Source organism: Ammospiza nelsoni, chromosome 28, assembly GCF_027579445.1.
Source record: "Ammospiza nelsoni isolate bAmmNel1 chromosome 28, bAmmNel1.pri, whole genome shotgun sequence".
NCBI lineage: Eukaryota > Metazoa > Chordata > Aves > Passeriformes > Passerellidae > Ammospiza > Ammospiza nelsoni.
Window position 1 is genome coordinate 1,846,131 of NC_080660.1, and position 12,867 is coordinate 1,858,997.

Consider the following 12,867-nt stretch of genomic DNA (forward strand, 5'->3'; position numbering starts at 1 on the left):
AAATGGGAATAAACATGAGGGGGAAATGGGAATAAATGGGAGAAATTGGGGAAAAAATGGGGAGAATGGGAATAAATGGGGGGAAAATGGGAATAAACACAGAGAAATGGGAATAAACCTGAGGGGAAATGGGAATAATGGGGGGAATCAGGAATAAATGAGGGGAAATGGGAATAAACATGAGGGGAAAATGGGAATAAACATGAGGGGAAAACGGGAATAAATGGGGGAAAGATGGGAAAAACCACAGAGAAATGGGAATAAACACAAGGAAATTGGGAAAAAACCAGGAGGGAATGGGAATAAACATGAGGGGAAATGGGGAAAAACACAGAGAAAAGGGAATAAACATGAGGGGAAATGGGAATAAATGGGGGGAAATTGGAAAAAACATGAGGGGAAAGGGGAATAAAAACAAGGGAGGAATGGGAATAAATGGGGGGAAATTGAGAAAAACATGGGAAAATGGGAATAAATGGGGGGAAATGGGAATAAACATGAGGGGAAATGGGAATAAACAGGAGGAAAATCGAGAAAATGGAGGGGAGGAATGGGGAAAAGCAGCAGGGAAAATGAGGAAAAGGGAAAAAATGGGAGAAGGGGAAAAACAGCAGGAAAATGGGAAAAAAGCAGTGGGAAGATGGGGAAAAAACAGGAGGAGAATGGGGAAAATGGGGAAAGGGGAAAACCAGCAGGAAAATGGAGAAAAAACAGGGCAAAAAATGGGAAAAAAAGGAAAGAAATGGGAAAAATGGGAGGAAAATTGGGTAAAACAAGAGGAAAATTGGGTAAAACAGGAGGGTCTGGAGCTCAAGAGGTTTTTTTGGGGGGGAAAATGATTTTTATTTTGGAAAACATGGAATTTTGGGGGAAAGTCCATTTTCTGGGGGGAAGAGGTGTTTGTTTGAAGCTAAACAGGTGGGTTTTTAGGAAAATGGGTATTTTTTGGGAAAGCTGATTTTTTTTTGGTGGGAAATGAGGGGGTTTGAGGGAGTGGGACCCTCCAGAACTCCATAAATTCCCACCTGGACTCACCTGAGCCATCATGGCTGTAGACCAGGCAGGTGATGTTGGCTTTGGACTCACAGTTCACCTGGAAAAGTGGGAAAAAGTAGGAAAAAGTGGGAAAAAGCTCAGATCCAGCCCCTTTTCCTGGGAATTCTGAATGTTAAACCCCCAGATGAGGATTTAGGGAGGCAGAAAATTGGGATTGAAGGGCAAAAAAAAACAACAAAAATAAAGATTTCTGGGAGGTTTTTTGCCTCTTCCTGAAGGGTTTTTCAGGAAGATTTCCCATGGGATTGCTCTGGGGTGATCCCAGTGCTCCCAGTGCCTTCCCAGTTCCCTCCCAGTATCCCCAGTACCAGGTGGTGGGGGCAGAACTTCTTCAGGACTCCGTTGTTCTCGTTCTCATCGATTTTCCTCTGATCATAAATCCTGCAGGAATCAGGGAAAAAAAAAATTAAAAAATTCCCATTCCGAGATCCCAGGGCTCAAAATTCCATCCTGAAATTCCCAGGGATTTTTGTGCCAGGATAGGCTCAGATTTGGGACAGAAATTATGTTCCCACAGGCAAAATTCCATCCTGAAATTCCCTGGGGATTTAGGGCAGGAAAAACATTCCCACGGCCAAAATTCCATCCTGAAATTCCCTGGGGGTTTTATGAAGGAATGTTGTTCTCACACCCAAAATTCCATCCTAAAATTCCCTGGGGATTTAGGGCAGAAAAAAAAACAATCCCATGCCCCAAATTCCATCCTAAAATTCCACTGGGATTTAGGGCAGGAATGATGTTCCCGTGGCCAAAATTCCATCCTAAAATTCCCTGGGGATTTGGGGCAGAAAAAAAACATTCCCATGTCCAAGATTCCATCCTAAAACTCCCTGGAATTCTGTGTTGCTTCCAGTCTCGGATTTGGGAAGGAAAAATTGGGGATTTGGGAAGGAAAAATTGGGGATTTGGGAAGGGAAAGAGGCAGGTTTGGGAATCCTTGGATTTGGGATTGGAAATTCCTGGATTTTGGAAGGGAAATTCCTGGATTTGGGATGGGAAATCCCTGGATTTGGGATTAGAAATCCCTGGATTTGGGATGGGAAATTCCTGGATTTGGGATTAGAAATCCCTGGATTTGGGATGGGAAATTCCTGGATTTGGGATGGGAAATCCCTGGATTTGGGATCTCCCAGTGCTCCCAGTTTGGCCTCACCTCCCAAACTGGTCCTGGCCCCTGATTTGGGACAGGGAAACCATGGATTTGGGGAGGGCAAAAGTTGGATTCGAAAAAGGGAAATTGGGCAGGGGAAATCATGGATTTGGGATGGGAAATCCTTGGATTTGGGATGGGAAATCCCAGGATTTGAGCTCTCCCAGTGCTCCCAGTTTGGCCCCACCTCACAAACTGGTCACGGCCGCCCACAGCGAATTGGGAGGTGTTGGCAGGGTTGACAAAGATGGTGTAGAGCCCGACCTTCTTCTCCTTCTCCTTTGTCACCACCAATTTCCTGGGAAAAATCCTCGGGATCAGACAAAATCCACCCAAATTCCCCCAAATCCCAGCCCCAATCCCCCTCAGTCCCAGCCCAAACCAGTAGTGGTCATTCCCTGTGGAAAAAAAATCCCCCAAAATCAGCAGGATTTGGGCAATGAGGGTAGGGAATGATCCTGAGCTTGGGAATTTCCCAAGGAAAAATCCACACGGAGAGAATTCCCAAAAGGAAAATGGGATTTGGGGGAGTTTTCCCCTAAAAACAGCCGGGATTTGTGGGAATTGGGGGCATTCCAGGAGGGAAATATTCAGGTTTGGCTCCACCAGGGTGAGAATTCCAAAGGGATCCAGCCCAAAGGACAGGGAGGGGGCTGAGAATTCCCAAGGAAAATGTGATTTCCCAAAAAACCACCAGATTTTTCCCCAAACTCCACCTGCTATTTCCCAAATCCCATCTGTTTCCCCTACCAAATTCCCATTTCTCAAAAAAATCCCCCATTTTCCTGAGACAATTCTCATTTTCTTCCCCCCACTAAAATCCCCATCGTTCCCCCCAAGATGCCAAATTTTCCCCCAAAATCCCCATTTTTTCCCTCAAAAAAACCCCATTTTCCCCAAAAAATCCCTGAAAACAGCAGGGATTTGAGGGAATTTGGGGCATTCCATGAGGGAAAATTTGAGATTGGCTCTGCCAGGGTGAGAATTCCAGAGGGATCCAGCCCAGGGAGGGGGTTGGGATCAGCTCCAGCCGCGGATTCCGGAGGGATCAGGGATTAAAGGGCTCGTCCTGGTTATGAAACCCCGGGATTTGGGCTGGATCAGCCTCCAGAATGACAGCCCAGAGGCTTGGAAAAACACAGGGAGACAGAAAAACTGCTTTTCCCTGAAAAAATCCCTGCTTTTCCCACAAAAAACCACTGATTTTCCCTCTAAAAATAATCAGGTTTTGCCCAAAAGTCCCTGATTTTCCTCAAAAAAAAAGGTTTTTCCTCAGAAAACAGGGTTTTTTCCCAAAACACCAATGTGCTTTCCCCCCCAAAAAAGTTAATTTTTTCTCCCCCCTAAAAAATTAATTTTCTAAAAAAATCCATTTTTCCCCAAAAAATATTAATGTTCCCACAAAACATATCAAATTTTCCTGCAAAAATCTCAATTTTCAAAAAACACCCAACCTGTTTTCCCCACAAAAATAACCTGATTTCCCAAAAAATCCCTGATTTCCCCAAAAAACCCTGATTTTTCCCCAAAACCCACTTCTTCTCATTTCCTGCCCAGAATTCACCATTTCCCACCTAGAATTCTCCATTTCCTGCACAGAATTCCCATCTTTCCCCTCAGAATTCTCAAATTTTCCCTCACAATTCCCAATTCTCCCCTCAGAATTCCCAATTTTCTGGTCACTTGTAAGGCAGGCCGATCCTACTTCAGACCAATGGAATCTCCATTTCCCACCCCAAATACCCTTTTCCCCCACAGAATTCCCATTTCTCACCCAGAATTCCTGATTTTCCCCTCAGAATTCCAAATTTGCCCCTCAGAATTCCCAATTTTCCCCTCACTCACAAGGCAGGCTGGTCCTGCCACAGGTCGATTGAATCCCCACTTCCCACCTCAAATCCCCATTTTTTCCCACAGGATTCCCATTTCCCGCTCAGAATTCCCACTTTTCCCCTCAGAATTCCCAATTTTCCCCTCAGAATTCCCACTTTTCCCCTCACTCACAAGGCAGGCTGGTCCTGCCGCAGGTCGATCGAATCCCCACTTCCCACCTCAAATCCCCATTTTTTCCCACAGGATTCCCATTTCCCACTCAGAATTCCCACTTTTCCCACTCAGAATTCCCACTTTTCCCACTCAGAATTCCCACTTTTCCCCTCAGAATTCCCACTTTTCCCCTCACTCACAAGGCAGGCTGGTCCTGCCGCAGGTCGATCGAATCCCCACTTCCCACCTCAAATCCCCATTTTTTCCCACAGGATTCCCATTTCCCGCTCAGAATTCCCACTTTTCCCCTCAGAATTCCCAATTTTCCCCTCAGAATTCCCACTTTTCCCCTCACTCACAAGGCAGGCTGGTCCTGCCGCAGGTCGATCGAATCCCCACTTCCCACCTCAAATCCCCATTTTTTCCCACAGGATTCCCATTTCCCACTCAGAATTCCCACTTTTCCCACTCAGAATTCCCAATTTTCCCCTCAGAATTCCCACTTTTCCCCTCACTCACAAGGCAGGCTGGTCCTGCCGCAGGTCGATCGAATCCCCACTTCCCACCTCAAATCCCCATTTTTTCCCACAGGATTCCCATTTCCCACTCAGAATTCCCACTTTTCCCACTCAGAATTCCCACTTTTCCCCTCAGAATTCCCAATTTTCCCCTCAGAATTCCCAATTTTCCCCTCAGAATTCCCACTTTTCCCCTCACTCACAAGGCAGGCTGGTCCTGCCGCAGGTCGATCGAATCCCCACTTCCCACCTCAAATCCCCATTTTTTCCCACAGGATTCCCATTTCCCGCTCAGAATTCCCTCTTTTCCCCTCAGAATTCCCAATTTTCCCCTCAGAATTCCCAATTTTCCCCTCACTCACGAGGCGGGCCGGTCCTGCCGCAGGTCGATGGTGAAGACCACGGCGTCCTCCCCCGCAGACAGGAACGTGCAGGGCGAATCCGGCTCCAGCGCCAGCTGGGATTGGGGGACAAAAGGGAAAAAAACAGTGAGAATAATTCCCAAAAATCCCCAAAACCAGGAAAATCCACCTGGAAAAACCCCAGGTTTGGAAATTCCTGCTCTGAACTGCAGTGATGTCATATGGGTGATGTCATGGGGACAACAATACAGCCAAGGGTCTGAATTGCACCCAAAAAGTGGGAAAATCACAAAATTTCTGGATTTCAATGTAGCTGAGTGGCTAAACCCACCCTCCTCACCTGTGTGGTGATGTCCCAAGTGATGCCCCCACCATTCCCACTGGGTTCCCCCATTCCCAGGCACCCCAAATCCTGGGATTTGGCATTCCCAGGATTTGCCACTCCCAAGATTTGACATTCCAAGGATTTGGCATTCCTGGGATCCCCCTCACCTTGTGGGAAACCCCCTTGTGCTGGGCTCGGTGCTGTGACAGCTCTGTCACCTTTGTGGTGGCATCTCCTGCTCCCACCCCATTCCCACTGCGTGCCCCTATTCCCAGGCACCCCAAATCCCGAGATTTGCCTTTCCCAAATCCCAAGCACCCCAGGCACCCCAAATCCTGGGATTTGGGAATCCCAAACCCCCCCCCCCACCTATTGGGAAGCCCCCCTGTGCTGGGCCACGCGCTTGGTGCTGCGGCAGCACTGGGTGGTGACATCCCCACCCAATTCCCATCCCATTTCCCCATTCCCAGGTACCCCAAATCCCAGGATTTGGCATTCCCAAATCCCACGCACCCCAAATCCCAGGATTTGGGAATCCCAAGCCCCCCTCACCTTGTGGGAAGCCCCCTTGTGCTGGGCCACGCGCTTGGTGCTGCGGCAGCACTGAGTGTCACTGGGTGGTGACATCCCCTGCTCCCACCCAATTCCCACTGTGCTCCCCCATTCCCAGCCACCCCAAATCCAGGGATTTGCAATTCCTAAATCCCAAGCACCCCAAATCCCGGGATTTGGCATTCCTGGGATCGCCCTCACCTTGTGGGAAGCCCCCTTGTGCAGGGCTCGGTGCTGTGACAGCTCTGTCACCTCTGTGGTGACATCCCCTGCTCCCACCATTGCTCCCACCCAATTCCCACTGTGTTCCCCCATTCCCAAGCACCCCAAATCCCGGGATTTGGGAATCCCAAATCCCCCCTCACCTTGTGGGAAGCCCCCTTGTGCTGGGCCACGCGCTTGGTGCTGCGGCAGCACTGGGTGGCCGAGAGCTCGGCCACGCGCACCTGCCCGTCCCGGGCACACATGGCCAGCGTGGAGTCACCGCTGTTGGGCAGGAACTTGGCCTGGAAAATGGGGAAAAATTGGGAAAAAGTGGGAAAAAGGGACAGGGGGGTGGTGGGGGGAGAGGGGAAGGAAAGGGGGAATCGCAGAGGAGGTGGGAGGGGAAAGGGATGGGGGGAATTGGTGGAATTGTTCTGGGAGTTGTACCAGTTCTCTTGGGAATCATCCCAAACTCTCCCCTGGGAATCATCCCAAAATCTCCCAGGGATCATCCCAAATTCTCTCAGGAATCATCCCAAACACTCTCCTGGGAATCACCCCAAAATCTCCCAGAGATCCTCCCAAGTTCTCTCAGGAACTGGGGCATCAAACTGTGGGATTTAAGGATCTGTTCCCAGATCCTTTCCCAAGCATTCCCTGGCCCAGGTCAGCCGTTCCAGGGACCCTCTCCCACCCCAAACAGGGACCCTTTAGGATGATGAATTTTAGGGCACATCTGTGGGATTTGGGGCATCGATCTGCAGGATTTGGGGGTCAATCTGTGGGATCTGGGGGTCAGTCTGTGGGATCTGGGGACCTGTTCCCAGCTTCTTTTCTAAGCATTCCCTTTCCCAGTTGAGCTCTTCCTGGGGCCCTCTCCCACCCCAAACACCCTCAGAACAACAAATTTTAGAACACCTAAACAAACACCCACAAACCTTGGGAAACCCACTGAGATGATGGATCCTGAGACACCCTTTTGGGATTTTCTGGGACCCTCTCCCACCCCAACAAAGAACCCTTAGAACAATGAATTTTTTGAACGCACCTAAACCAACACCCACAAACTTTGGGAAACCCATCCAGATAACACATCCTGGGCTCCTCCCTTTGGGATCCCACCCCAAAACCCAATCCCCACGCCATGCCCAGCCCATGCCCACCTGGAAGACGTTGCTCTTGTGCCCGCTGTCAACTGCAGCACTGGCTGGTGCCACAGCCAGTCCTTTGGGATCCCACCCCAAAACCCCACCCAAACTGCCCCCATGTCCCTTCACTCCACGGACACCTTTCCCAGCAATTCCCTGGCCCAGGTGACATTTTCCTGGGATCCTCTCCCACCCCAAAGAGGGATCCTTTAGGATGATAAATTTTAGGGCACATCTGTGGGATCTGGGGCATCAATCTGCAGGATTTGGGGGTCAATCTGTGGCATCTGGGGATCTGTTCCCAGATCCTTTCCCAAGCATCCTCTTGCCCAGGTGACATTTTCCTGGGACCCTCTCCTACCCCAAACAAGGCCCCTCAACCTGACAAATTTTATGATACATCCATGAACTTCAGGAAACCCATCCAGCCAACAAACCCTGTTTGGGATCCCACCCCAAAACCCCACCATGAGCACCTGGAAGACGTTGCTCTTGTGCCCGCTGTCGAACTGCAGCACGGGCTGGTGCCACAGCCAGTCCTTTGGGATTCCACCCCAAAACACCATCCCACCCCAAAACCCCACCCCAGCCCATGCCCACCCCAAAACCCCACCATGCCCACCTGGAAGACGTTGCTCTTGTGCACGCTGTCGAACTACAGCACGGGCCAGTGACACAGCCAGTCCTTTGGGATTCCACCCCAAAACCCCACCCCAGCCCATGCCCACCCCAAAACCTCACCCTACACCATCCCCACACCATGCCCACCTGGAAGACGTTGCTCTTGTGCCCGCTGTCGAACTGCAGCACGGGCCGGCGCCTCAGCCAGTCCCACACCAGCACCTTGAGGTCGTCGCTGCCGCTGGCCAGGCGGGTGCCCCTCTGGTTGAAGTGCAGCGTGTTCACGCAGCCCGTGTGCCCCTCCAGGCCGTGCTGCAGCCGGAATTTCTGCACAAAGAGCCGGGCGCCGCAGGCCTGCGCCACGAAACGCGAGCAGCCGCCCAGCTGGCGCTGCCGCAGCGCCGGGATCGCCCGCCAGCGCGGCCGCGGCAGGGCCCACGTCTCCGAGGCCACCTGGGACACAGGGGTGTGTTAATTAATCAATTCTTGATTACTCAGGATCACCTTCCATAGTAAAGTGGAAAAACTTCCTCAGTTTTTAGGGAAAACCAAAGTTACTGTAGGGTCACCCAAGATGGCGGCCACAGTAACGCCCATGTGTCCAAGGCCATCTGGGGGGACACAGGTGTTCATTAATTAATCTATTCCTCTGTTAAAGGGGTGAGCTGCTGGTGATTAGGCAGTTTTATGTTTCTTCCATAATAAACTGGGAAAACTTTCTCAGTTTTTAGAGAAAACCAAAGTTATTGTAGGGTCACCCAAGATGGCGGCCGCGGCAGTGCCCATGTCTCTGAGGCCACCTGGGGACACGGGGGTGCATTAATTAATTTATTCATCTGTTAAAGGGGTTAGCTGTTGGTGATAAGGCAGTTTTATCTGCTTCTTCCATAAAAAAGTGGGAAAACTTTCTCAGTTTTTAGAGAAAACCAAAGTTACTGTAGGGTCACCCAAGATGGCGGCCACACTCTCGCCCACGGCTCCGAGGCCACCTGGGGACACAGAGGTGCATTAATTAATCTATTCCTCTATTAAAGGGGTGAGCTGCTGGTGATTAGGCAGTTTTATGTTTCTTCCATAATAAAGTGGGAAAACTTTCTCAGTTTTTAGAGAAAACCAAAGTTATTGTAGGGTCACCCAAGATGGCGGCCACAGCAGCACCCATGTCTCTGAGGCCACCTGGGGACACGGGGGTGCATTAATTAATTTATTCATCTGTTAAAGGGGTTAGCTGTTGGTGATAAGGCAGTTTTATCTGCTTCTTCCATAAAAAAGTGGGAAAACTTTCTCAGTTTTTAGAGAAAACCAAAGTTACTGTAGGGTCACCCAAGATGGCGGCCACAGTAACGCCCATGTGTCCAAGGCCATCTGGGGGGACACAGGTGTTCATTAATTAATCTATTCCTCTGTTAAAGGGGTGAGCTGCTGGTGATTAGGCAGTTTTATGTTTCTTCCATAATAAACTGGGAAAACTTTCTCAGTTTTTAGAGAAAACCAAAGTTATTGTAGGGTCACCCAAGATGGCGGCCGCGGCAGTGCCCATGTCTCTGAGGCCACCTGGGACACAGGGGTGTGCATTAATTAATCAGTTCATTGATTATATAGGATCATCTTCCATAATAAAGTGTAAGAACTTTCTCAGTTTTTAGAGAAAACCAAAGTTATTGTAGGGTCACCCAAGATGGCGGCCACAGCAGCACCCATGTCTCTGAGGCCACCTGGGGACACGGGGGTGCATTAATTAATTTATTCATCTGTTAAAGGGGTTAGCTGTTGGTGATAAGGCAGTTTTATCTGCTTCTTCCATAAAAAAGTGGGAAAACTTTCTCAGTTTTTAGGGAAAACCAAAGTTATTGTAGGGTCACCCATGTTTAGGGTCACTGTAGGGTCACTCCAATGCTATTGTAGGGTGACCTTCCACAATCAAGTGTGAAAACTTTCTCAGTTTTATGGAGAAAACCAGCAGCCACCCAGTTTTACATCTCCTGCGTCTCACCATTTGTCGCTACTGATGATAGAATAAAAGCTTTTAAACCCTTGGTTAAAATCTCTTTAAAAACCCCATTTAAAACCTCTTTTAAAACCTTTTTAAAGCCTCTTTTCCCCCAGAGCCCCTCAGTAAGTGCCAGAAGCAGCAGCCACCCGATTTTACATCTCGTGTCTCACTATTCCTCGCTACTGATAATAGAATAAAATCCTCTAAAACCTCACCTAAAACCTCAATAAAAACCTCATTAAAAACCTCATTAAAAACCTCTTTTAAACCTCTTTGCTCCCCAGCCCCCTGTAAGTGCCAGAAGCAGCAGCCACCCGATTTTACATCTCATGTCTCACTATTCCTCGCTACTGATAATAGAATAAAATCCTCTAAAACCTCACCTAAAACCTCTCTTAAAACCTCATTTTAAACCTCTTTTAAACCTTTTTCACCCCTGTTTCCCCCCAGCCTCTGTGTAAGTACCAGAAGCAGCAGCCACCCGATTTTACATCTCGTGTCTCACTATTCCTCGCTACTGATAATAGAATAAAATCCTCTAAAACCTCACTTAAAACCTCAATAAAAACCTCATTAAACACCTCTTTTAAACCTCTTTTAAACCTCTTTGCCCCCCAGCCCCCTGTAAGTGCCAGAAGCAGCAGCCACCCGATTTTACATCTCGTGTCTCACTATTCCTCGCTACTGATAATAGAATAAAATCCTCTAAAACCTCAGTTAAAACCTCAGTTAAAACCTCTCTTAAAACCTCATTTTAAACCTCTTTTAAACCTTTTTCACCCCTGTTTCCCCCCAGCCTCTGTGTAAGTACCAGAAGCAGCAGCCATCCGATTTTACATCTCATGTCTCACTATTCCTCGCTACTGATAATAGAATAAAATCCTCTAAAACCTCACCTAAAACCTCAATAAAAACCTCATTAAAAACCTCATTAAACACCTCTTTTAAACCTCTTTGCTCCCCAGCCCCCTGTAAGTGCCAGAAGCAGCAGCCACCCGATTTTACATCTCATGTCTCACTATTCCTCGCTACTGATAATAGAATAAAATCCTCTAAAACCTCACTTAAAACCTCAATAAAAACCTCAACAAAAACCTCATTAAACACCTCTTTTAAACCTCTTTTAAACCTCTTTGCCCCCCAGCCCCCTGTAAGTGCCAGAAGCAGCAGCCACCCAGTCCTCCAGCGCCTGCTCCTCGTCGGACGAGTCGCGCTCGTGGGGCGGCCGCTTGCGGGGGGCCCTGCGCCGGGCGCGGGGCTCTTCCTCCTCCTCCTCCTCCTCCTCCTCGTCCTCGTCGTGCCGGGGCTCCTCGGGGATGGAGTAGTGGCCGGTGTCGTCCATGCTGTCGCTGTCCTTGTCCCCGGAGCTGTCGCTGTCGCTGGCGCGGCCCCGCGCGGCCCCGGCGTCGTCGCCCGTCAGGCTCAGGCTCAGGTCGGACGCCTCCACCTCGATCCCCGAGGACGTCTCGCGGCCCTCCTCGGCTGACATGTCCTCAGGGCTGCTGGACAGGCTGCCTGGGGACAGGGGGACAGCACGGTGTCACCACGGGGACGTGGGGACAGCACAGCGTCACCTGTGTCACCACGCTGCCTGGGAAGGGGGAACATCGCAGTGACACCGTGGGGACAGCACGGCCCTCCTCGGCTGACATGTCCTCAGGGCTGCTGGACAGGCTGCCTGGGGACAGGGGGACAGCACAGTGACACCATGGGGACAGCACAGTGACACCGGCCCTCCTCGACTGACATATACTCAGGGCTGCTGGACAGGCTGCCTGGGGACAGGGACATGGGGACACTGTCACCAGTGTCACCTGTGTCACCACACTGCCTGGGAAGGGGGAACATCGCAGTGACACCATGGGGACAGCACGGCCCTCCTCGGCTGACATGTCCTCAGGGCTGCTGGACAGGCTGCCTGGGGACAGGGGACACGGGGACACTGTCACCAGTGTCACCTGTGTCACCACACTGCCTGGGAAAAGGGAACATCGCAGTGACACCATGGGGACAACACACTGACACTGGCTCTCCTTGGCTGACATATACTCAGGGCTGCTGGACAGGCTGCCTGGGGACAGGGGACACGGGGACACTGTCACCAGGGTCACCAGTGTCATCATACTGCCTGGGAAAAGGGAACATCGCAGTGACACCAGTGTCACATTGACATGAGGACATGGGGGTATCACAGTGACACCGGCCCTCCTCGGCTGACGTGTCCTCACGGCTGCTGGACAGGCTGCCAGGGGACAGGGGGACACCAGGGAGTCACCATGGGGACAGCACAGTGCCACCTGTGTCACACTGCCATGGGGACATGGGGACATTGCAGTGACACCGGCCCTCCTCAGCTGATGTGTCCTCAGGGCTGCTGGACAGGCTGCCTGGGGACATGGGGACAGTGTGGTGGCACCGTGGCTGGCACCTGCACTGACACCCTGGCACCATCCTGTCGCCACCACAGTCACTTTGTCACCATCACTGTCACCACCACAGTCACTTTGCCACCATTGTTGCCACCCTGGCACCCTCACTGTCACCTCTGCTGCCACCCTCGCTGTCACCATCGCTGCCAGCGCATCTCCATCACTGTCACCCTGCCACCCCTGCTGTCCCCTGGCTGTCACTGTCACCCTGCCAGCTCCACTGCCACCCCAGCTGTCCCCAAGCTGTCCCCTCACCGTTGACAATGTCCGTCCTGCCGTCCATGCCGCCGCCCTTGTCCGACGTCACCGCCTCCCACGGGAATCCCTGCGGGGACACGGGGACAGGGGACATTGGGGACATGAGAGGACGTGGGGACAGGGGACATTGGGGACATGAGAGGACGTGGGGACAGGGGGACATTGGGGATATGGGGACAGAGAGGGACATGGGGACATTGGGGACATGAGAGGACACGGGGACAGGGGACATTGGGGACACGAGAGGACGTGGGGACGGGGGGAC

General features: G+C 51.0%; 1 protein-coding gene across 2 annotated transcripts in view; it reads right to left on the bottom strand.

Moving 5' to 3' along the window:
* Window positions 1–12,867, bottom strand: part of DCAF8 (DDB1 and CUL4 associated factor 8) — a 29,677-nt gene that overhangs the window by 11,564 nt on the left and 5,246 nt on the right. For both annotated transcript variants that reach the window (XM_059490182.1, XM_059490183.1), the window contains exons 3-10: window positions 12,600–12,669; window positions 11,090–11,430; window positions 8,070–8,375; window positions 6,315–6,455; window positions 5,073–5,167; window positions 2,394–2,504; window positions 1,365–1,437; window positions 1,036–1,093 (exon numbers count right to left, since the gene is read on the bottom strand). In XM_059490182.1, the coding sequence (XP_059346165.1) occupies window positions 1,036–1,093; window positions 1,365–1,437; window positions 2,394–2,504; window positions 5,073–5,167; window positions 6,315–6,455; window positions 8,070–8,375; window positions 11,090–11,430; window positions 12,600–12,627 (1,153 nt within the window). In that variant the 5' untranslated portion in view covers window positions 12,628–12,669. The remainder of the gene's footprint in view (window positions 1–1,035; window positions 1,094–1,364; window positions 1,438–2,393; window positions 2,505–5,072; window positions 5,168–6,314; window positions 6,456–8,069; window positions 8,376–11,089; window positions 11,431–12,599; window positions 12,670–12,867) is intronic.